Source organism: Orcinus orca, chromosome 12, assembly GCF_937001465.1.
Source record: "Orcinus orca chromosome 12, mOrcOrc1.1, whole genome shotgun sequence".
NCBI classification, from domain to species: domain Eukaryota; kingdom Metazoa; phylum Chordata; class Mammalia; order Artiodactyla; family Delphinidae; genus Orcinus; species Orcinus orca.
The window spans coordinates 1,270,743-1,295,456 of record NC_064570.1 but is presented as its reverse complement, the minus strand read 5'-3'; the positions used below and the strand labels follow the sequence as shown (position 1 = coordinate 1,295,456).

Below are 24,714 nucleotides of genomic sequence, written 5' to 3'. Positions count from 1 at the left end.
AACATGCATTGTCTGTCATGAAACAGCGCTTTGGGGAGCACCTCTTGACAGGCTCTAGAAAGTGTGGTTGAAGTCAAGGTTTTGTTGAATACTTTGCCCTGTTAAATGATCCCCACTTGTTATCTTACAGAAGGATAAATTTACTTATTCAAATGCAGCAGAATAGGAATTTTATCTTTGTAATTTCTCTAATGGAAAAAAAGTTTTGAAGAAAAGAAAGGAGCAAAATAGATACCAGAAATACAAAGGGATAGCTGTGCATGCCCCCATTCCCAGTAACCCTCCCTTTTTCCTAGTTGTGCCATGTCATTTGTTGACCTCACTCTTTATTGTTGAGTGAACCAAATCTTTTTGCCCATCCTGTTTCCCCAGAATGCACCCGTGGACTAGAGTCCACTTCTGCATGATGTCTGATTGACCACTTAACACCTAACTCAGTAGAGGTGAGGAGGTTGCCCCGTGTCCTGGAGTGGCTGCTATGCTTGTCTTCCCACCACTAATCCAAAGCCCCTTCCACCGTGTGACGCTGTTTCTCATGTCAACAACTCTGCAGAGAGTCTTCTCCGCTAAGGAGAAGCTGAGATACAAAACACCTTAGGGCAGAAGTGGGTTGCTTTTATACCCTAGTCGAGGAAGTGGTGAGGATGTGACATGGGAAGCGCCCATGACGTGCTCCCTTCACCTCTGACCAAGCAGAGTTGTGTGCCTGAGCTTCCTGGCAGTCACCTCAGCAAACGCTGGAGAGCCATCTTTTTTGGAAGCCCCTCTCTAGGGAGAAGGTTTAAATTCATAGTGCATCTATCTGACAGTCACTTTGCTCTATTTTCACATAAATGAATATGGATGAAATGATCTCTTTGATTATCTTCTAGCTCTACCCTCCAGAGCATTTCTATAGAAATTCTTTAAATATCTGAAACCAAAGAGGCCAGTAGAGACTCATGCTGCAAACCGAGGTCACCGTACAATAAGCGAAGACAGGCTGGAGGCTTGGTGAGATTGAGACCACACCCATTAAGGAGTGTGGACTATATCCTGCAGCAATGTTGCCTGAGAGGTGGAGAATTCATTTTTTATTTTAAAAAGCCACTGACAGGTTTGTGGTTGACGGGTCAGAAGTGCCCAGGACAAACCAGCAGTAGCACCGAGAACCACAGCAGCATTCGCACTGGCAAGGATTTATTGAGAACTTACAAGGTATTGGTCTTGAACCTTTACACACAGTATTACAGTTAATCTTCACTGCAGCTCTGAGGAAGGGTTATTTTCTCTGGGCTCTATAGATGAGCATGTTGATATTAAATAGACCAGGTCTATATCATTTAGGTATCACCACAGTGATACCTAAATTACATAGGTGACACCTATTTAAGCTAGAGAAATCATGTTGAAGCCAATCAGAGTTACACACACACACACACACACACACACACACACACACACACATATTTACATGAATCTTATTGGACCCAAATTCTCTATAGTATGGCTCTCGTTATAAGGTGGACTGTATTGAACGCCTCTGTGATTTAGTGTTAAAGGAACCAGAAGAAACTTGTTATAAAGTTGTTGTGCTTCCTCGTGGAACAGAGACACACACATATGCACACAGACACACCCACCCACCACACCCTTTGTGTCCAGTCTGAATGAGGCTTAATTTACCAAAATTAGTAGAAATGAGTGGAATCTCTCTCCACCCCTCCTCGTTCCTTAGATCTGTGAAGCTGGGCTCTTGCTTTTCTTCCAGAGGTCCCTGCACAGGGTTTGCTCCTGGAGGCCCCCGGATGCCTGCACCCCTGGCCATGGGAGATGCAAAGGGGTCTGACCTGGTTCCCCCTTGGTCTGGCTCAGGTGTCTGGGACGGCGCTTAGGATGAGGACACGTAGGGAGGGATGATACTAGAAGGGGATTCTCCAGGAGGCCTCACCAGACCGACAGAGACAGGAACTAGAATGTGAGGGGCTGGAGCTGAGGGTGGGCTGGGGAACAGACCTCACTCTGCACCCTGAAGGGAGGGTCTGCATGAGGCGGCAGCCAGTGTGGGATTTTGGACTACAAGTCGGTCCTGCTCTCACGCCGGTGTTCTTAGGCGTTGTTTCTTCCATCTCGGCCTCGGGCTCTGGGGGTTCTATTTTTCACGCGCTTTCCTCCTATCAAGAATAAGTAGGATAGGTTCAAGTCTAGGAAGCAGTTACCTTGTTCTAAGTTGGCCATTAGCTTTTGTGCACCCTCTCCTGGAAAGTGTGATTTTCATCCTGGACGCTGCGAGGGTGCCTTCGCAGCAAAGGCGTGCGGGCAAGGGGCGGGTCATCTAGGACTCCTGGGCCTGGCAGATGGACGTGGCCTTGCGTGTCTGCCTGCCCCGTGCGGAGTGCCCACTGCAGTACCGCCGTCAGGAAAGCAGCTCGCGGCCCAGAGAAGACAAACGGAGGTCTTTGGACTTTCTCACCACTGAAGGAGGGAGTGAGTCTGTGTTTACAGCCTGTCACACACCTTCCCAGACGCCACAGTGAAGACACCGATCTGGCTTTCATAGTCCGCGTGAGCCAGGTAACTGCTGAGATAAGAGCTGCCTGACAAAGAAAACGAAAAATCATCAGTCTGCGGCTTTGGTGATTGCAGAAGCCTGTCAGCCCGACCAGGGTCAGGTTCTGAGTATATGACATGGAGAGATCCTGGTGCATTAAAGAAGCGGGGTCCTTCCACTGGGTAGAAAGGAATCTGGATCCCATAAGCAGTTATTCTCCTTAAGCGTAGGTGATACGAGCCTACCGCCAGCTCGGTCTAGGCCGCCCCACACAGCACGATGCTCTGCTCAGGGGCCTGGACCGGACTCGCCATTTCTGCCTCAGGTGTGGAGGCAAGGCCACTGCAGCTCGGGGTGCTGGAGACGGAGCCCTCTGAATCCTTCTTTTGGCCCCTGAGGTGTTTCCTCTTTGGAAAGGATTGGCCACGTGTGCAAGATTTCCGCAGACAAAGCTCAGATGACTTGAGATGGCCAGGAAAAGTCTAGGAGGGAGCTGCCCTTTTATGTGTGTTCTAGCAAAGTCAATGTTGGCACAGTTAACGGGGGAGCTTAGCCATGATATCCCCACAAGCATGCCTGCGGCCACTTGGGTCTCACCTCTGTTGGCTGCAACGTTCTACCACAGTCTTGCATCTCTTGGCCATAGAAGACAATGTCCCTGCTCTCTAAATATTGCCTCCAGAGACGGGCTCTGGGCCAATCCTCCTACAGCTAAACGTGATCATTTACTGGTGTATAGTTAGCAAACCTACAGAGAAACTTACCTCCATCCGGTACCTAAGCATGTGTTTTCCAACCTGCTTACCTTGGAGGGTCCACGGGGAGGCCACGTCGCTTGGAATCGGGGATCTTTCCTAGCCTTGGAGGCGACGGCTGAAGAAGGCGTTTGGCTACACCCGCTTAAAGTCTGTTAGGCTGAAAATACGGTTGTGGAAACTCAGGACCTTCTTGCCCAGTTCTCTGTGTGGTTGAGTGGAGCCCAACTGCTTCTTGAGGAGAGCCCCGTCCCGCCATCTCTGTAAAAAGGGGACATCCTTCTATCCGGTGCCTTATTATTAGGCGTCTTATTTCATGTGATTCTCAAGGCCAACAGCTCCTCATGTCACCAGCTTCAGAGAAAGAGATACACTCCAGGCCCCCAGTGTCTGGGAGGAGCTCAATTTTTATCAAAATCTGAGAAAAGCATAGACGATTTGCATGAAAGAATTGCCCCCCATTCTTGGTCTTCTAGCGCCTTCTCTTTGGGTTAGCTGGAGGTGAGAGTATACAGACCACCGGCCTCTCCTCTACTGAGTGATTCCGTCCACTTCAGGGCTGTGCCGCAGGCCTACACTGGACGTATCTTATAAAATTAGCCCCCTGCAGACTGTTGTTTGCCAAGATACAGGTGCGTGTACTGTCGGCCCACCTGCACGGCTGTGGTTAGGGCCACGAGGACGGGTTCTCTCTTGTTTCAGGGTCAAGAAGTGGCCCTTATCTCTGTCCAGTTCAGTCCATTCGGTGCTTTTCTGTTGATGGGCTTCCTCTCCCCACAAACACGAGGGCCGTCTACACCAAGGGCGCGTTGAGTTTAACCTCACTGTCACGCTCCACTGTCTTTACCCTTGTTTTGTCTCAGTGTCGATATCCTTCCCATTTATTAAATTTAACTTTATTCTGAAGCAGGCACGTACTTTGCCGTCCTCCTGGAGTTAAGTAAATACTCGCGTCTGCACGGCACCTAGAAAGCACGACTGCTCTCTGCTGAATCTGCACGTTTACCAGTGAAGACGTGCAGAGTGTAGGCTGAGGCCACAGTGAAGTCACAAGGAAGACAGGCTTCACCAAGGGTGGTTGGTTGTGTCACAATTTGTGGACAGGACACTGAGAAGGAAAAACGTGTTTCTTCCTGACAAGGCGACTGGCACATACAGAAGCCAGTGACGCTGATGGTTGCTCTACGTGACCAAATCCCAAGAGGCAGGAGATTTAAATTTCTTGGTCCTGTCCAGGTTCAAAGACCCTCCAGCTCCTAAGAGCCTGTGTTCTAGTGGGGTGGGGGGCGCGGCAGGCTCCGTCGTACCCCCAGCGGAGACGGGGTGTGATTAGCCCAACGCCAGAGGGGGCGTGTTCCAGGGCCTGTTCCGGCCTCGGCACCGTCGTGCTGAGGACACAGAAGTTCTTAGAAAGAGAACAACACGATCCTGTGACCCCCTGGAGGACAGTTAGCTGTTCTGTGGCCGTCTCCCCAGTAAAAACATTGGTTTGTAGAAAATATTTCTGCCTTCACAGAACCTGAAAAACTATAAATAGACATTGAAACGTTGAGTCAAAGCATTCCATTCCAGAGTGACACTGGATGTCTGTTTCTCCATGTCAGTGACAGTCTGTGACAAGCTGTTTAAACAGTCTCGGGAGCGGGCTGGGCCTGCAGAACATCTGTAGGAGATAATAAACCCAGATGCAATGTTCAGAAAGAAATCGAGTGTGTAGTTTAGAGAAGTGGGTCTGCGTCTGGACACGTGAGACCAGTGGTGTTCCCAGCATGGCGAGCCACGTTCCTCCTGGCATCTGAGTTTCCTCACCCCTGGGTGTTCACTTGGTGGGGTTTCCAGAGGGTTTGCGGACAGATCACTGAGCTACGAGCAGAGCTCCGAACGGGGTCAGGCCGACTGGGGTCACCTGCAGGTCACAGATGCCTCTGGAATCTGCGATAGGGCTCGTGGGCACTGCTTCCCCATCGTGGCTGGTCCATCCGGGGCTGCACCACTGGGCAGCCTGCTCCTCGGGGGAGGGCAGCCTCCTGACCCCCTGTGGCCGATCAGGGTAGGTGGGAGGGAAGCAGGTCCGTCGCTGAGGTGAAGGTCAGTGAGGGCCCAGGACAAGCCGCGTGCGGGGATGTCTGTCCCAGCCTGGGCCAGGGGACGGGGAAGGGCGTTGGACCATCTCTGTACCCCCTTTTTCCACGGTAAACGTCTTCTCACAGCCCAGCTCGCTGCCGTGAGAGGAGTGTCCTCCGTTCCTAGAGCAGCGTGCGGCTCGCCGGGCGTCCCTCGCGCTTCGTGTACTCAGTGTCTGATCTCGCTCCTACTCTGGGAACAGGCACAGTGGGCAGCCTCTCACCCAGGCTTAGCGTAAGCCCTCGCCTCCTGCTTTCTGCTATCCCCCTGGCCGCCCACACGGGCTTTCTCTTGGTTCTTCCCCTGTAAAACCCAGCAGGAACCGGACACCTGGAGACGGCCCTGGATCACTTTCTTCCCAGCATCCCTTGCTGTCAGTGCCTCTGCACTCGGGTGGCTATATGATTGCTGGACGTCGTGTCCTCAGAGGGTTTGGGCTGATCTGGGAGGCGTGGACTACCTGAGCCCTGCTTTCTGAGGATATAATTAAATTGGCGTTTTGTCCAGCCTGGCTTATGGTACACAAATCATTCGGCCAGACTTTCCACAAGAAGGCATGCCTTTACCTATACACCCGCTTTTAGGGTTAACAGCACTGCTCTGTGTTACAACCCTGGGCACCTGAGCGTCATCAAGGTCAATCGATTGTTCAGACCTTTTGTTAAACAGATGCACTGCTGAGTGGGCAGCTGGACATGTGAACGGATGGGTAGGTGGAGCCGTGGAAGACAAAGTAGGTCCAGAAGCTTTCTTTCGTGTGTGCCGTGTCACGTGCTTGAATGTCCGTCGTCGTTCCCGTAGTTTGATGTCAGTAATTTTTAAAGCCCTGCTGAAGAGCAGGTGTTCCCAGTGCTTATGCGGCTGACTTGCTGGTCCTTTCAAAGCTTTTACTCATTTGCTTGAAACGGGCAAGTGACCCGGCAGAGGTCGACTTTTGGGAAACAATAATTACGCTGTGAGAAGGTAGGACTCCTGTGCTTGTTCTGCAGTGAAACCTCACTGCTCAGGGCCCCCTGGGTCAGGAAGCCGGGTAAACCTCTCGCCAGCTGCACTGTCTTATTCCTCTCCAGCTCAGGGCTCTCTTCCCTTCAATAGCCGTCCTAGTCAAAGATTTGTAGGGTAGAAAGATGAGATATACACAGCTTGGTCTGATTCCCTAAACTTGACAAAAACCTGTGCTAACAAAACTGACCTCTGTAGCCTTGGAGATGACCCGTGGAAAGCATCTGGCACTGAGCTCGGTTCCGGGAAGTATGAGGTTGCTGGTGGTGTCGGGATGTCGGAGGAGAAGAGGGTCCATGCCCGCTGGGCTAGGCAGTGGGTGGTCCTGGAGAAAGTGGGCTTTGAGCTAATTTATTAAGAATGAGAAAGATACAAGAGGGCAGAGAATGGATGACGTTTCAGGTGTAAGAAACACTTGGGCATAAAGCAGAGGTAAGAGCTATGCGATTAATAAACCTAAGAGCACGTTGGGAAGAGCTTAGATTCCAGGAGGAGGGGGATGCTGTTTCTTCGGTTTTGTTTTCACATCGAATCATATCGTTATATTTTTCTAGAGAGGATAGGATTTCCAGTTCCAGTCATCGATCAAAGATCCAAGTGAAAAGCAAATATGTCGTCTTTTCTTCAAGGATCCTGCCCTTTACCTGAAACCCTACACTGGAGCCATGGCTTCCTGGGTCAGGCACATACTTGTCTATGGTCTGGGCGATGCTGACAGAACAGGAGAAGGAGAGAGCTGCTCTCTGTTTAACCAGTTAGCAAAATGGAATCTGGGTTGCAAATGTAGTTGTAGGAGATCGATGCCCATCGTAACGGTCCCGAACGACCACCGTTCCTCTCATCTAGCATTTCCAGACTTGATGCTTTGTAAGCATGAGATGGAATAATTCCAGAATCTTAAAGACATCTTCATTTGAATCTTTCAAATGACAGGAGGCTATTTAACACCTAGTTGATTAATGTTAACTGGGTTGGTTGGTTAATAGTTAATGATTTAACTCAGGAACAAAAGAAGTAACATCCCATATTAATATTCCATACCAATAGCCCGTGTGTCCTTAATTATTGGGCTGCCAGAAAGTTCTTTCTGGTTTTTCCATAATATGTTACCTTTGAATTTCCAAAATCTATTTCTAGCCTTACACAGTACTAGGACAGATTTTTCACAATATACTTATGCCAGATGTCAATAACTTTTCTATTTCATGACAACTTATTTGTGAGACATTGTTTTTAAAGGTACAAAACCAAAACCACGCATGGAAACGATCACTCATTCCTTACCCTTTCCCTTTGTTTCTTGCTGGATCCGAAGGTTCTTCCATGCTGCGTAGCGGATCAGATTGTCCAGGCACTTGTCTCTTGCTGGATGTTAAAAACCAGTGATTATCTGTTGTGTAAAACACTGTACATCCTGAACTTGCACAATCGAAGTGCGGGATTCCAACTTCCTTGGTTATATTTCATCTTGATAGTGGCTCAACGTCCAGCCGCCATGATCGTCTTGAATCATGATTTTTCAACTTCTGCTCTGCAGCCTATTATAGTCTATCCTCATTTATGTGCTCGTTCCAAGCTCGATATGAGAGCATTAAAGTCTTCTCCACCCACGACATTGCATAGATTTTTTGAAAATGAGAAAACCAAAGGCAGGACCTTGCGGCCCTTCCTCAAGAAGCTGCCTAGAGATCACTGCTATTCCATTGACTTAACACCTTGTTCCTGAAGCCTTTGAACCAGAGGCAAGTCCACTGACCTCTGTCTCCGAGGAGACGTAACAGGTGTTCAAAGGTGAAGCCTGGGAGGTTCCGTCCATTTGGATGCACGTCCCCTTGGAACAGTCTGCTCCAAACCGCAAGGAGTTCATTCCCTCTCTCTCACGTTCAAAGTGTTGGTGAGAAACCAGACCAATCCAATTCCCTCTTCTCTCTTAAGAATGTGAACTAAATACCTTCGTCCTTCCTCTCTGGATAGTTTCCTTTGTGTTTCTTCTGCCCAGAATAAGCAGGGGTGTGGATGGTCTGGAAAATGAACTTTGGGAAATTTGGTATATTCAGATAATCACTTGGACATTGAGAAATGCATATGTAAGAAACCTTTGGATATTTGAAACCTTCAGAAACCATATCAGACTTGCTTCCTCCCCAGAGGTTTGAAATACATTTTCCCTATTTCTTCATTTCTGGGACAAACACCCCCATCTCAGAAATGATGGGAAGGTGAGCCCAGGACGGTGTCCTCGGTTAAGTGATGGGTGCAGGCGTGCCGTGACGTAGACCAGGGGTAAGAGGACATAGACACGCTGCCCTCGTCTGTGTGGATTTGGGGAGCCTGGTGCGGCCACTGCCCAGCAGCGTGTCCTGTAATCGCTCCCTTCTGAGTCTCTGTCTGCTCATCAGAGAAAAGGGGGTGATGCACACCTGCCCCCCAGGGCTCCTGCAGGTGGAGCTGAGCCCAGGTCGTAGGTTTGCTCAGCACCGGCTCAGTGCCTGTAATACTGCACGTTGACTGAAATGAGCTGCTGGCCACCTTCACGGGGACTTTCCTCTCAGGGACCCTGTAGGCTGACAGGTGGGCAGGAGACCCCAGGACCCCGCCACTTACTGCCCAGGCTGTAATGGACATCTCCAATACTTAGCTGTCACCAAAAAAATCCTGGTTTTATTTTTTTTAATTAAAGAAAGAAATTCGGGGGTCCCATTGGATTATAACGTTACATAAGTTTCACGTGTTCAACATTATATTTCTACTTCTGTCTACACGACCTCGTGCTCCCACCAAAAGTGAGTTTCCAACTGTCACCACGCAGTTGATCCCTTTACCTGTTTCTCCCCTCCTTCCTCCCTTCCCCTCTGGTAACCTGTTCTCTGTATCTGGGTGTTGGTTTTTGTTTTGTTTTGTTTGTTCATTTATTTTGTTCGGTTTTTGTTTGTTTTTGGATTCCACATATGAGTGAAATTATATGCTATTTGACTTTCTCTTTCTGACTTATCTCACTAAGCATAATACCTTCTTATTCCATCCATGTTGCTGCAAATGGCAAGATTTCATTCTTTTTTATGGCTGCATAATATTCGTGTGTGTGTGCGCGCGTGTGTGTGTGTGTGTGTGTGTGTGTGTACACTACATCTTCTTTATCCATTCCTGTATCGATGGACATTTAGGTTGTTTCCATGTCTTGGCTCTTGTAAATTGTGCTGCTGTGAACATTGGGGTGCAGGTATCTTTTCGAATTAGAGTTTTCATTTTCTTTGGCTAAGTACCCAGAAGTAGGATTACTGGGTCGTATGGTAATTCTATTCTTAATTTTTTGAGGAACCTCCATACTGTTTCCATAGCGGCTGCACCAATCTACAAGGAATCATCGTTTTGCAAGTATTCAGAATATATGGTTCTCAGAGAGGCCTGTAGCTGAAATGGGAGGTGAGCATTTGCAGCTGGTTCTCACGGGTTAGGCTCCTAGACTGAAAACTGGTCGACCTCTGAGCACCCCATCGTTTGGGGAGTTTCCTTGCGGCAGTTGTGCCATTTACACCTTACACAGTGTCAGGGATGGGGGCCGTCTTGGCCTTAGTGTGTGGCCCCTGCTTGAATTCAGGCACAGCAGAGACATCAACGCTGTCGGCTTCCCTCCCGGTTCCCTCCTCTCGTTAGAAGACGTGTGTGTGGCCCTTGGTCAGTTTGTGAGCGTTATTCCAACATGACTTCATGTGATGTTTGACTCAGGGGTCCATTGCCGTCCGCTTTTCAGATGCTCACGCGAGAGTGACTTAGAGGCATGGCCCGCTCCAAGGGCTGGGAAGTGAAGGTCCTGAGTGGAGGAGGGCAGAGCAGTTGCCCTGGAGCCAGAAGGCGGCCCCCAGAGAGCTGCCGTCGTCGGAGGGGGGTTCCCCTCAATGCCCCGGGGAGAAGCCCCGCGAAGGCCTTCAGGCCAGCCTTCAGAGCTGTTTCCCTGGGGTGCAGGCGGTACTCAGACTCCATGAAGAATGTTACCCTGCTCTTCCGATGGCATCCAGGCCCTGCATGGTGAAGAAGGTCACTCAGAAGACATGTCGCCAAGCTGGGCAGAGCCAGCGGGCGTGGTGCCGAGGCAAGGCCTGTGGGGATTTGGAGTTCTGGGCTGGGTGGGGTTCCAGGGCAAAGAGCCCCTCAGCTCACCGCATCCCCTGGACCGCCCTCTCAGTGGTGCTTTGGTCCTCGTGTGGCCATCCAGCCCTCCCGGTCAGCATTTCATTTTGTAAGCCTCCATTTTATCAGTGTTTTGTGTTAAAACTCTCTCTCTCTCTATTTTTGGAGGTAGTTGTGGTGTGAGTCCATCTGTTTTAAGGCAGCTTTGAAAGCACAAATCTTCTACATATAATGTTCACTGGTTTAACAGACAGTTTTTGGTGAGATAGGCCCAGGGTTTTTGCTTCAAGTCTTTCCAGGAGGTACGGGAGAATAAATACAAACATTTGCTCACTAATTAATGCGTATCCTAATTTGAACGCAGTGTTACGTAGAAGGGACATCTGGCAGTGAACCCTGGGCGTGGACTCTGCCTGGACACACAGATCCGGGGACGATGTCTGTGCCAGGGCGCCTGCCTCTCACCGGAAACCTCAGCTGAATTTGTCCATGTAACACGTGGTCCCATGGTTCCGGTGCAGCCACACCAAACCCCAGAGGGTGGGTCGTCAGCTCTGCAGTCGCGGGTGAGTTTCAGGGCCCAGCGTGGGTTCCTGCTCCCAGCCACACCCCTGCCCCCGCTGCCCGGAAGGAGCGTGCGGCTCCACCAGATTCCACCTGACCGAGACCCTGGACCCTTCGGGACCTTCCATGTGGTCACTTACGGGACAACAGACTTTAGTCCCAAGAGAAATGATGCTGCCTTTGAATGGCGTTATTATGCATTTTATGACAGAAAGTATAAGCACAGACCTCTTTTGACTTTGTGTTCACTCCCAGAAGCCAGCTCTATCACGCCTTGTCAACCCCAGAAAGCCCCATATTGTTGGACTATAGCTTTAAAAAGTGCCTGTCACTGAGTTAGACCTGAATTAAATACGTTTTCTCAGTGTTTCTTGTGGCAGGGGTACTCAAGTGCTCTATTTTACAGTAACAGTCCTTCTTTGTTTTTGTTGGGAGCTTGGAGGAAGGGTGGGGATTCCAGCTTGGAGGGTCCTGGGCAGACATGGTGGGAGGAGAGCCCTGGAGGGAGGCTTCGGTGTTGGGGGGGTAGGTGGGCACAGAGGACCCTGTGTGCAAAGGAATGAAGCAGAGGGCGGCTGTGGAGCTGCAGGGCTGGTGATGAAAGTGGAGAATTTCCATCAGGAGGGCACGTTGGAAGCAATGTGGTCCCAAGCCGCACGCTACCCATCTCCTCACTGACACGATGCCAGGAAGATGATGCATGATTGGGCGAGAGAATGAGTCTGGGGAAAAGTGTAGGGTCTGTAACAGTTTAGGTCACAACATCAGAACGACTTTGAAGTCTGCAGTGTTGTTTTGTTATCATTCTATCTGTGACTCAAACAAAGAAAAGAATTAGAAATTTAGGCAAAGATTAAGTGATATGAGGAAGAAACAGACTTTTTTTTGAAAAAGAGAGAACGACTCCTGTGTGCTCTTGTTTGTACACATTTACTGGGAGTTGGACCCGGCAGACCTTGGGGTTGGCTCCATCGCCCTAGAAATGTTTCAGAAGTTGACACTTTCAGGATAGAGTATTCCTTGTTTAGATTCAGCCGTAGTTTCTCATCTCATTCATCAAATTGTCAACTGAATTCACCATTTTTGGCTCTGCGTAGCTGGTCTAGACGTAGAGAAAAAAAACAACAACAACTTGTTGCTTCCAAAATGTGGCCAGACCTTCTGCTTCTGCAAGACCCCACCTTCGGTGATCTGCCCCAATTCTGCCAAAGTGTGTAACTGCTTCCATTCCACAGGGAAGAAAAAGAAAAATCCTTGAGACAGCCGTTTCTTACTGTATTTATCTGTGAAGGTTTACAGTAACCTTTGCATTGAAAATTGACTAAAATTGGGACTTGTTCCTAAGATGCAGACATTCTAGCAAATTCCTGGGATGGGTCCACTCTCTGATCCGGCTGAGCAGAGAGTCTGCAGGGCCATTAACCGGCACAGAGGCTGACGAGGCCATTTCCTCAGAGGTGGTGTCATTTCTACCTCTTGTCCCTCACGTCTGTTTAAAATTCCCCCCAAATCATGAGATTACAGAGCTTGCAGAGATGGCCCAGGTCCCTGTTCTATTTGATGCCCGGGGCGGGGTCCCTGGAAACGTGAGCGGGGGCGGCCGCAGCCCACGTGGAAAGCCCTCGGCTCACGGGGACCATTTCCCTCCCCGGCAGCAGCACAAGAATCCCCCTCTGTCATCACCTTGGCTTTGTTTCTGTGTCTGGGGCTCTGAGGAGGTGATTGCGGCATGCACTGGGGTGATTAAAACCCCAGATGGCCCCAGAGATTGGTTGGTGGTCACTGGCCGTCAACGGCGCTGTCCCTCGCCTCCTGTTTTCTCTAGTTCATCAGGGACCGTCAACGTAGTTTCGTTGCTGCTGTTGGTATGTGGTTCCCAACGGGGATCGCCTCCCCGTGTCCATGGTAGGGTTTGCTGGGGATGGGGCAGCTGACCGGCCAGCTCAACGGGGCGGGGGTTGTGGGGGGAGGAAGAGAGCGAAGACAGGGCAGGCACGGGGCCTCCACTGACGCCGGGGGCGCCGGCGGCCGAGCCCAGGGCTCCGTCTCGGGGCTGCGGTGACTCACGTGCTGGCTGGCAGTTAGGGAAGCAGCAGAGGTCACCCATCCCATTGTGGGATGGCCACGAAAACACTTGCTCACTCTTAATATTTTAAAGTTTAGTAAAGTGCAACCTCACTTGAAATCCAGTCAAGGTCGCAGGTGCTATAAAGTATAATTTGCAAGCACATCATAGAGCAGAAACTTATTTTTTTATGACAGAGGTGAATGACTTTTTACAGGTGTGTGGTTTGAGTCATCTATCTGGTTGTTAAGCCCGTGTTCCTTCCTGGATTCCTTGTAAAGGATATGAAAGAGCCTGTGTTGTAGAGCAAACTATCAAAAGTAAAAGTAAATGAACTAGGAGTTTGGAAAGAAAGGTTTCTCCACGGAAGTGGAAAGCAGAGAGAAAGCAACCAGCCTGTGTCTGAACACCTGGCCTGAGTCCGGTCCTTGCAGCCTGTGTGCTGGGGGGACACGTCCGGTCCCGTCGCTGGGCCCAAACCACCTGCTTGTTCTTTCCTCGCGGCCGGGCCAGGCAGATGCTGGGCTGCAGGGTGAGGGGCACTGCGCCCACCAGGGTTCCCACGCTGAGCTCCTGGAATAAAGGAGAGCTGCCCGCACCGCCCGGACCCGCTCACCTGTACCTGGCCAGGCCTCTGTCTGGTTATGTAGCCCGAGATTCCATCCGATGTTCCTCATCCATCCGTCGGACATCAGGTTAGATCCCGCTGGTCGGGGCACAGGTGTGGCCACTCGCTCGGCTGCAGGTGCTGTGGGCAGTGCAAGCGTGCATGCCCACCGGCCGCGTGGCTGTCCTCCCTGGGGCTGGAGCAGGAACCGTGCTGCTGTTTCTGTTCTCCCGGGCCTAGAACGCGTGGTAATTAGCAGCTGTCCTTACAGGGACAGCCCGGCTCAGCTCCCACAGGAAGGTGGTCCATTGTCTCGGGAAATATTTCAGAAATCCTCTCAGAAACACACGCCCACACTGCTGGGTGCATTGGTGGACGGCAGGGCAGAGAATAAACAAACGTGCGTGTCCAAAAACGGGAAGCGATGCTTCCATACACAGCACAGCATCACAGCTCTCTCCCGAGTTTCACATGCACACACGCAGTTCTTGGGCACAGTGACCTCGGTTTTCCGAGGGATGCTGGGACGCTGAGCACAGGCAGAGCTCCTCCCGTGGTCCTTGGCGCCACGTGGACCCGGCCGTGTCTCCACAGGAACCTCATCTCTGCATAAGGATGCGCTCTCCCCTTCGTGGCTCCGTCCTCTGTTTTGCGGAGTTGTGTTGAGGGAGGTGCCTGCACAACCTCAGGTCACAACTACTAGTGAGGATGGCTTCCCGAAGGGCCGGGGTGTGCCAGCCTTCCGAGAGAAGACAGTCCACGCTTATCCCTTCTCCGTGGTCTTAAAGATGCACCACCTAAGCATTTCACTCTCGGTTTGGTAACATTCAAAATGTTGTGCTCTGGAGAAAATCCGAGCAAAGGTAGTTGTTTTGTTGCTCTGAGTGCCAGTGAGAGGGAGGGAAGCCACCTGACTCAGGAAAGCCTTGAAGGGATGGTCAGAAGTAACCCTAATACTGCCGACAGTATCTGCTGGTCAAAACACCTCATTACGACGTGGACCCGTGTCCTCAAATGCTTCCTGTTCCTCGGCCGACAGGAGACCTCCAGAAAGTCTGTGCTTCCCACAAAACTGACATCTGTCTTACTTTATCACCATAAACCCTCCTCTCTTGTCACCAGTATTTTACTTTATAAGCTCCTTAAGGGTACAAGCGGTGCTTTCCACCCAGCATGTGGTTAATAAGTAGCTATCAAACGAATGCTTGAAGGACATAATATTGTCCTTGAGAAATGTAGGGAGACTCAGGAGACATAAACACTGTCTCTGAGACAAATATTCACAGTTAACTTATCAGCTATTCCGAATTCCTAGTGCACATGCTGGACTCAGATGACCCACCCAAGAGAGAAATAAAATCAAAGGCAAAGAGTGTCTCGAACATCACAGCTGAGGGAACCTCAGGGCATTTAGTGAATGAGAAGGCGGATTCTCTGAGCCCCGGCTCTCTCTGACTGCATCTCCACGAGAATCATTTCTGGGGTCCCTTTAGGCATCGACTTTAACCCAACTCCGATATTACTAAATGTTAAGTAATCAAAGCACAACCTCAAGCTACAAACCTCTTTGTTTAGAATAATGAAAAGCTGTGTTGAAAATACGAAAAAATAAATACATTATATAAAATATGTAAATATAGAAAAGATTTTAAAAATTAGAGTTAATACATAAGAGTAGTGATTTTGATTTTATCTTAAGAGTGGAAAGTTTAGTGCTTTTTCTTTAGGGTTTTTTTTTTTTTTTTTTTTTTCGCGGTACGCGGGCCTCTCACTGCTGTGGCCTCTCCTGTTGCGGAGCACAGGCTCCGGACGCGCAGGCTCAGCGGCCATGGCTCACGGGCCCAGCCGCTCCACGGCATGTGGGATCTTCCTGGTCTGGGGCACGAACCCGTGTCCCCTGCATCGGCAGGTGGACTCTCAACCACTGCGCCACCAGGGAAGCCCTAGGGCGTTTTTTGAGGATGAATTTTCCTCACTGTCTCCCATGTAGATGTTTTAAAGGATGAATAGGCGTCCTGACTATGTGCTTTCCGGCCATGCAGGGGTCACCTGGTTCTAACACCGTCATCTTGACCATGACACTCAAACAGTTCCAAGTTGCAGGGAGGATTTATGAAGATACACTTTATGTGCCTTTTATTAGCTACAGATATTTTATGGATCTTACAATAAGTGTGACCAAAGAAACTTTTCTAATTATCTCTTTAACTTTTTTAAACGTTTAAAATGCATATAAAGTTAAAAATTAAGAAAAAGGCACTTATTAAATTAAGGGAGGGACGTAAAATGTTTCACAGAGAAAGAGTAACAGGACACGTCATCTTTCACTCGTGCCCGTAGGAAGCTTGGCGTGAGCAACTTTATAAGAACGGATCTGGGGACTGAATCCAAGTGCACCCTCTGCTGAGAATGTCCTCTGTCCTTGTCGTGTTCGGGAGGCTGTGTGACCTGGCCGTAGCCCCAGCCGTGGAGCGCTGCCCCCTCCAACCCCTGATTTCCCCTGAACCCGCTTCTCAGGTCTCTGGGCTCCACTCTGACCTTGGTCTCAGCAATCTTGTCCCTGGACCACAGGCCACAGCCTCAACCTGGGCTCCCGGGGACCCCACTGTCCATCGAAAACCCACAGAGTGGGCTCCGTGCCACTCATTAATCACATGGTGCGGCCCGTCCGTATCTTCCAAGGGCTGCGATTTCCCTCCAGATCAAGTCCCAGCTCCTTTCTGTGGCTCCGGGACCCCGCGGTGCCTGCACCCCACTTCTCACTCCCGCCGTCCTTTCCCGTCTTGTCCCACGCGCCCGGGCTTCCTCACAGCCCCTCAGCACGCCTTGCCCCCAGCCCCGGGGCCTTTAGGCGAGCTTCTCCTTCTGCCTATTCAGAAGGGCTTGCTCCACGCTTCAGGGCCCGGGTCCTCAGCAGGGAGATGTTAATTTGTCTGATGTCACCGTCCACCCGCAGGAGAGGGCAGGGCCCTGGACTGTTTGTGCCCCTCTGCCCCAACACAGCGACTACGGCCTGGCAGCCTCTGAACTCCTGATCAGTGAGGACGACGCAGGGCCCTCCCCCCCGGGGTTCCGGTTCTCCAGCTCAGCCAGAACCTCGGTCTTCCTCTGACCGCCTCCTTCCCTCCCTTCCCCCCGCCCCTCCTCCTTCCTTGGCAGAACCTCGCCGTGATCCCCAGTTTGGCAGGTTGTCCTGAGGCGGAAGCATGGGGGCTGGAAGATGCAAGTCGGTGGAATAGCGCAGACCCCAGGTGCGGGGACCCCCCTCCGTGGACCCCGGGGGCCCCAGGTGGGATGCGTGGACCCCATGGCCCGAGATGGGCGTGTTGCACGTGTTTAAGGGAAGTCAGTGCTTGGGAAACAACCCACGAGCTCAGTGTTTAATTGAGGAGAATGTGGACTCGGAAGGAGACCAGCGTTTCGGCCGAGGGAAGACGCGGGGCTGCCGTGCTTGTGGGCTGTCGGCAGGGTCAAGCAGGCTTCTGCAGTTGAGCGCTGGCAGAGCCCGCCGCGGAGCAGAGCGGGGGTCACACGTGCTACTGGGCCAGAGAGTCCCTCTGCACCTTTGTCTCTGGGTCTCAGAGGCCCTTGACTTTGTGGCAGATTCTGTGGAGCTTTTCTTTCTCTTCACCGGATTGTTGTGCTGTAAACGGTGACGATGAGCGTCTCAGCAGTTTTATTTCCCGTTTCTCGAGATGATCAACCCCGTGGATGGTTTTATTTGATGCCTCACTTTCCCCTCCTCAGCTGCACGAGGAGCGTCTTCCACCAGGGAACAGACCCCCTGTGTCTGCACGCGCAGACCCAGGCAATATTCAGGGTCCAGGAGGTGCGTGGGTCGCACCTGGAGCACTTTGCAGGCCTCTGGTTACACACGGGGAAAGAGCACAGCACGGTTCATCCTGTGTTTACACTTACTTTCAGGTAGAGGTAATTGAGAAAGAAATTACACACCACCCAGCTGCTTTTATGGAGTTCAAAATATTGCACATTAAATAAAGGGATTTAAAATCTGGTGCCTAAAGTTCACGCAGAGTTAGCAACCTTGAGACTGTGTTAGTCTTCAGGCAAGAGTGGCTCTAAGCCATTGCAGAGACAGTTATCAGTGCTTTTCTTCATGTTTCTAGAGGAGCGGGTGTAACTTTATTCCCGTTTCTCACAACCCTTGAAGGCAGCGAATGGTGGGTCTCAATTCTGACCCACACCCTACAGGTAAAATGCATTCATATTACTCTGGGGGAAATTGCACAAAACTGGACTTCCCTGAAAATTGCTATGATACATTCTTAAAACTTTGGGAGAAAGACAAGCCTTATGTGTGTTTTAAATCCTGGCTTTATTACCATAAAACTTTGATCTTCAGGGATTTGGTGTTGCAAGGAGAATTTTCTACCTGCCCAAGTTCTTCTCTCTGGTTCTTTTCACTGAAGACACTATACAGGCCTTTGGGAATGTCCAGTTCCTCCATTAAAGTTCTGACCAAGTCCAGAAAAATCCAACACTTCCAGGCTTCTGCTCAGCCCTGTTGTCACAGCCATGGGCCAAGGGAGAAGGGGTGCCTGCATCTCACCTCCTGCATCTCACCTCCTGTATCCCTACCTCCCCCATCCATGTGTCTCCCTACTGCCTCCTCACAGGGAATCCTAAGATGCCATGCCAGAGTTCTTTGACAGACGTGACACATACCTGATAAAAATTTAGAGAAATTTGTTCCCCATTGGTTGACTTCCAAATTTGAGGAGCTAAACCTATAAACAGAAAAGTAGGTAATTATAATGGAGTTAATAAGTGTGCAGGTATAATACAGACACACACACACACAGCTCCTCAGACAGATATGAAAAAAATCAGAGAAGGGTGTGATTTTTGTTTCCATTTCATTTTATTTCTCACCTACATTAGTTTTCTAGACATTTGAAATAATAAACCAGCCAGATGGAGATTTTAAGCTGCCCACTGTTAGACGCTTGAAAGCCAGATTAATTAGTGTCACTGTCCTGTGACACTTTTCATCCCATCCAGTCACCTGGTCATCTAGTGGGATCCCCCCCTCCCGGTTTCCCTGCCCAGCAGCCCACAGACCTCACCTGCTGGGTGATGCTCAGACTACAGTTAGGGACCGATGCTGGCTAACATGGGTGCAAAACTACGGATTGCCACCGTTTCATGCCTTCTCTTGGTACTTGCAGGAGGACATTGCCACCCTCCGACTTCCCTTCCTCTGGTGTCGGGTTTCCTTTAGGGGGTGATCCTGAGTGCTCACTAGTTACCATATGGAGTGGGGTTTCATGATGTGGTCCAGGTAGCAGTCCTGAAAATGTTTCAATCTGTACTTTAAAGAAAAAGGGAAAAGACGAAACTGTATAAGTAAATTTGCTGAAATCAGTCATTTCTATACCAAAAACTTTTGCTTTTTTAAAATAAGGATGTTTTGTAGACAGTGTAGAACACATTCATTTTAAGAGATATCAAGTAAAGTAAGTTTTTAAGGCATCACATATGACCCAGTTTCCCTGGGGCCGAGTGGCGCCTGGCATCTCGGGAGCCAGCAGCCAGTCGGCTCATTGCTAACAGGCAGCCGGGGTTGAGGACGGGGACAGGCGGGTGGGGGGCTGCCCTGGGACGGGGCCGCCAGCTTACTGGGGGACAGACCAGGATCAGAACCCAAGTGTTTGCACAGAAATGCAACAGGATGCCGAGTATTTTCCTTGGACTCCACAGATAACTGAAATCAGCTGAGCATCTTCAACACAAGCTGGCTGTTTTATTTTGCCTCAGATTTGTAAACAAATGGTTGCAGTCATTCTGCTTCTAGCTTTGAAAAGGACAGTCTGGTTTCCTCTCTCTACAAATGTTTCTTTAACTGGCTGTCAGTTCTCCATGGAAGTTCCTGGCACGGGGCCGTCCCTGCCCTGCGTCTCCCCTGACCCAAGCCTTCTGAGCTCTACTCCACTCCCGCAGGGAACAAGCTTGTGGGTGGACACAAATAAACAGTGACTAGGTGTCCTGTCACGGAGCCTGCAGGCTGTGGTTTCAAGGACACAAGATTTATGGGCGCTTCTGGCCGCATGGAGGCCGTGCAGGCGGAAGGGGAGGTGAGCTGCTGGGACGAGGTCGGAGGTCCCTGGGCGCTTGACGTCCCCGGGGACAGCTCGATGAGCTGAGCCCAGGACACGGGAGGCTGCGTGGCCACAAGCATGGTCTGCGGGCAGGACCCAGATCTCCGCGGTCGTCACCGTGGCCCGAGGGAGTGACTGTGGAGGAGCTGAGAGCGCTGCTCTGTGCTTTGCAGAGAGCCCGGCGGTTTGGGGGGCGCGTCCCTTTCACCGCCAGCCCCGTTGTTCCTTTTCGAGGCCTGGTCCATTTCACGGTGGTGAAATTTGGATTTCATGGTACTTATGTCATTTCTCATATAATGAAAATTCACTTCTTAATAATGTGCTAATTTTTCATTCTGATTTCTTCTCATTTTTGCAAACACTGTACTGGGATGAGCGTGCCTGGGGCTCTTGTGTCCCCCTGAGGAAGCACCCTCTCAGGATATTTGAGTAAAGGCACGCGAGCTGAAGTACAGCTAGCGAGCGAAGGCCGAGGCCCTTTCACCTCTCTGTCCTCAGTCCGGTCGGCCGTCGACCCCGCCCGACCCTGGACGCGCAGGGACTCTCTTCCCGGAGTGCGCGTCGCTGTGGGTGCCGCCCCATCCCTGTGTATCCACGCACTTACTTGGAACTGGCGCTGCTGTTGCTATTTCAGGAGTGGTTGTCCTGAAAATCAGGAACCACACTTCTCGCAGTGCGAGGTCACCCTCCATCTCCGTCTCCCTGTCAAGCCAGGGGAGGACCTCGGCCCCGAGAACCGGGATCTGACGGGCCTGGGAAGATTGCTCACCCCCGGACCCCAGACCTCCGCCTGGGTCCCAACAAGTGTTCGCTCCGAGCGGGCTTTCCCATCAGCAAGTCGACTTCGTGTGTGCACAGAGCACGGGGCAGAAATCACCTGGAGCTGGTCTCAGGATGCAGCAGCTCTGCCTCGCTGAACCTAAACCGTTTTTCTCTTTCCTTTACTTAAGTGAAGTTCAGTGTCTTTGCAAATAAATATGAAAAGTATCCTTTGTTGGACTGAAGTAGCTCTCAACTGCGAAATATGATCCTTAGCAGAAAGATCTGTGCGCTTCGCCGTCTGTAGCTTATACCACGTTAGAAACATGCTATAGCAGGATTGATTTGATATTGGTTTAGAAGTCGATTAAATTTAACTGCTTGTTGTGTTAAAGCCTTCTGAAGCCTTTAGGTGCTGTTAGTCTTGTGTTTCCTGATGCATATACATCACTTTCTAATTAAAAATCTTGTGTTGCTTTACCTCCTTTGGGGGGAAATGATAAAATTAACAGCAACAAAATAACCGGGGTGCATCCCCACTGAAGTCATACTCACTGCACAGAGCACAAGCATAACGCTTTCTTACAGCTGTTCACAGCCCTGAGCAGTTTCTCATCAGCTCAGCCTTTTCCCAGACACCTGCGTGTCTCCTACCTGCACCACAGCCCTCCCGGGGTATCTTGACGCCAGCCGGGGTGTGGGACTTCACGGGGGCAGCTGGGACCGGGGCGGGTTATGCCCACCCCCTGACACACCCCTGCCTGCCTGCCTGCCTGCTGTTCTCTGTTCCTCTTGGTGGTCAGGCGAGCTGCTCTCAGAAGCATTCATTACTGTGACAAAGGGCAAAGGGCGCTGCCCTGTCTCAGAGCTGGCGCTGACAGGGCTGCAGGAAGTCCCCCAGGTCCCCAACGGCCCCAGACACGCCTGCAGCCTCAAGTCTGCCATTGCCTCCCCACGGAATAGTTAATGAGATAATTATTTTTCTCTTGAAAAGTAACATTCTTGCAGTGGTCCTGGGGGTTTCCCTGTAGATTATAATCTACCTTTCCAGTTGCGTTCAAAGGGCAAAGGGGAATAACACAGCTCTATTTTCGCCCTTCCCTGACCCTTAGGGATTCGCATCTGTTTTCTGATATGTGTATTTAACGAAGTGGAAACTGGTGTAAATGGATTCCTGCTCTAGGCAATTAACATGTGCTTGAATAATAATAACAAAAACTTGTGTCAAAAGGAAATTTATGAAACCCAGAGTTCTCTAACTGTATAAACACGTTGGTCTTTGAACGACTTGGCCGTCGTAACACAGCGCCACCATCCGATCCGCGTGGAATGTTCCTCCTGCTTCCCAGACTCCAGGAAGACATGTCAAGCTGCATCTCTTTATCCCAAAATGGCGAGGAGGGTGGAGGGGAGTTTAGGGATAGTTAACTTGTAGGTAAAGTATATTGTAGAATGTTGAGCTTCCAGTAAACTCAATTACAGAATTACTCGAAGGCCCTCCACTGCCTTCGAACTCAGGCTCCCTTGACAGGACTCTGGGGCCGTGTCTTCTCCAGCCACGTGAGCTTGGGGTGTTTCGCAGCACCCAGGGCCTCCTACGTAATGTGGGGCAGTGATGCTACCTACTGGGATTGCAGCTTCGGGACCAATGAGATGAAAATGCCTGGGAATCTCTTAGTCTCACATAGTAATAATTCAATAAATCTTAGAGATTGTAATTCACAGAAACTGTTTAAAATCAACATATATGGATTGCAGCATGCTTATAAGTGTTCAGATGAGCTCATTGGTACAGGGCGCCCGACACACTGATTTAATTTTTATTTTATATCGGAGTATAGTTGATTTACAGTGTTGTGTTAGTTTCAGGTGTACAGCAAAGTGATTCAGTTATACATATACATATATCTATTATTTCTCAGATTCGTTTCTCATATAGGTTATTACAGAATATTGAGTAGAGTGCCCTGTGCTCTACAGTAGATCCTTGTTGATTATCTATTTTATATTTAGTAGTGTGTATGTGTTAATCCCAAACTCTTAATTTATTCCCCCCGCCCCCCTTTCCCCTTTGGTAATCCTAAGTCTGTTCTCTATGTCTATGAGTCTGTCTCTGTTTCATAGATGAGTTCATTTGTGTCATATTTTAGATTCCACATGTATGTGCTATCACTTATGATACTTGTCTTTCTCTGTCTGACTTCACTTAGTATGGTGATCTCTGGGTCCATCCATGTTGCTGCAGATGGCATGATTTCCTTCTTCTTTATGGCTGAGTAGATTCACTGTATATATGTACCACATCTTCTTTATCCATTCATCTGTCAGTGGACATCTAGGTTGCTCCCATGTCCCGGCTATTGTAAACAGTGCTGCAGTGAACACTGGGTGCATGTCTCTTTCTGAATTAGGTGTTTCTCAGGGTATGTGCTCAGGAGCAACACACTGATTTCTGAATCCTACATAAGCCTTTCTTCCCATTACAGAGAAAAATCTACTGTACTCTTGGAGTTCTGGGAAATATGAAAAGATGTCCGTACTTGATTTTTTTCAGGCTGTCCTGGTGCCAAAAAGAACGAGTTTCTGACGAGCGTGCTGGACGCGCTGTCCACAGACATGGTCCATGCCGTCTCCGACCCCTCCTCCCCGGGCAGGTGCGTGCGCTCAACTGCAGAGCAGGAGGCTGGGAAGAAGCCCGGCGTTCAGGGAACTCTCAGAAGCTGGAGGGCAGAGCCCAGACACTGGCATCTGAGGCCTGATCCGCTTAGCGGACACGGCAGGGCCTGCAGGAAAGAAGTCCCCTCCCCAAACCTGAGGTCACTTCCTTTGTCTGGAGAACATTTGTTTAGCAGGTTCTCTTGTAATGCGATCAACCCAGGGAGGATGTTGCCATCAGGGACAAGGCCCAGACTTTGGGATTTTCCCAGGTTCCTTCAGGCAGGGGCGGGGGCGGGGGTGGGGGGAGGGGAGGGGATGGGAGGACCCTGGTCCAGAGGGCTTCCTGCTTTGGAATCACATTTTAGAGCTATTGACTGGATTTTAAATACTTTGAATTAAAATGTTCAAATTAAAATTCTCAAAATAGGATTTCTTTACAGTAAAATATATATGACATAAAATTTACCATCACAACCATTTTCAAGGCTGCAACTCAGTGGCATTAATTACATTAACAAAATGTTCAAAATCTGACTTCTGAAACTCTGGAAACTTGCTCTGTGTGCCTGGTGGAAATTCTGCAGTTCTGGGGCTGAGGCTTTGAGCTTTGCTTCCGGAGAGACTGTTAATTCCCCGAAGCCGTTCGTCTCTGTGGGTGACATCCCTAGGAGGGAGTTTGCAGTGTTTAATGGATATAGTGTTTCAAGTGCTGGATCTCCCCTGTTAATTAGTAATAATTAATCTCTCTATTTTAAAGCACATTTTCTGACTGGGAATCTCACTGTCTTTATTTCCTTAGAGCACTGGCCTTCTTCCCTGCCTGCCCCAAACCTTGATTATGTCACCTATTCTAGATGATCTAAAGCTTCCTGGTCTTCTTCAGCTCAAAGCCTGCCTCTCTCTGTCTCTGTTTAAGAGTAAGACTGCAGAAGAAAAACAGGCAGTGCTAATGAATCCAGTAGTAAATTAAATGATGAAGCAAAAAAAAAAAATAATAATCACCCAATTTTCAAATTGACCTCTTATATTCTTGGAAAGATAGATCTTCTCTGTAAAACTAAAACTGAAAGCAGTAAATGAATTTCCATCCTAGAAGGTCCTCTGAAAATTTGGGAAATAACTAATAGCATCAGAAAGCCCTAATACCTGGGAACTTTTGGTGTCTGACTCACTCTTTACGCCCATGGAAACGCAGAGACCAACAGCGAGACAAGGAAGGAAGGACCAGGGACTAGGTGAGCACCTGCTGCACCTTCCACGTGGTGAGAAGGCCCAGTGTAACATCTGGGATGGCTCCAAGATCAGCCTCAAAGCCAGGCCTTCTAGAAGAGTTTTTTACTTATATCTTAAAGCATCAACCTTTTGTTTTTTTTAATCCAGGGAAAGATGTCTGGTTACCAGTT

At 49.8% G+C, this 24,714-nt stretch overlaps 1 protein-coding gene across 5 annotated transcripts in view; it reads left to right on the top strand.

Moving 5' to 3' along the window:
- The window catches only part of SMOC2 (SPARC related modular calcium binding 2), a 155,441-nt gene that overhangs the window by 119,727 nt on the left and 11,000 nt on the right, over positions 1 to 24,714 (top strand). For all 5 annotated transcript variants that reach the window (XM_033403971.2, XM_033403970.2, XM_004278851.3 and 2 more), the window contains one exon: positions 23,208 to 23,307. In XM_033403971.2, the coding sequence (XP_033259862.1) occupies positions 23,208 to 23,307 (100 nt within the window). The remainder of the gene's footprint in view (positions 1 to 23,207; positions 23,308 to 24,714) is intronic.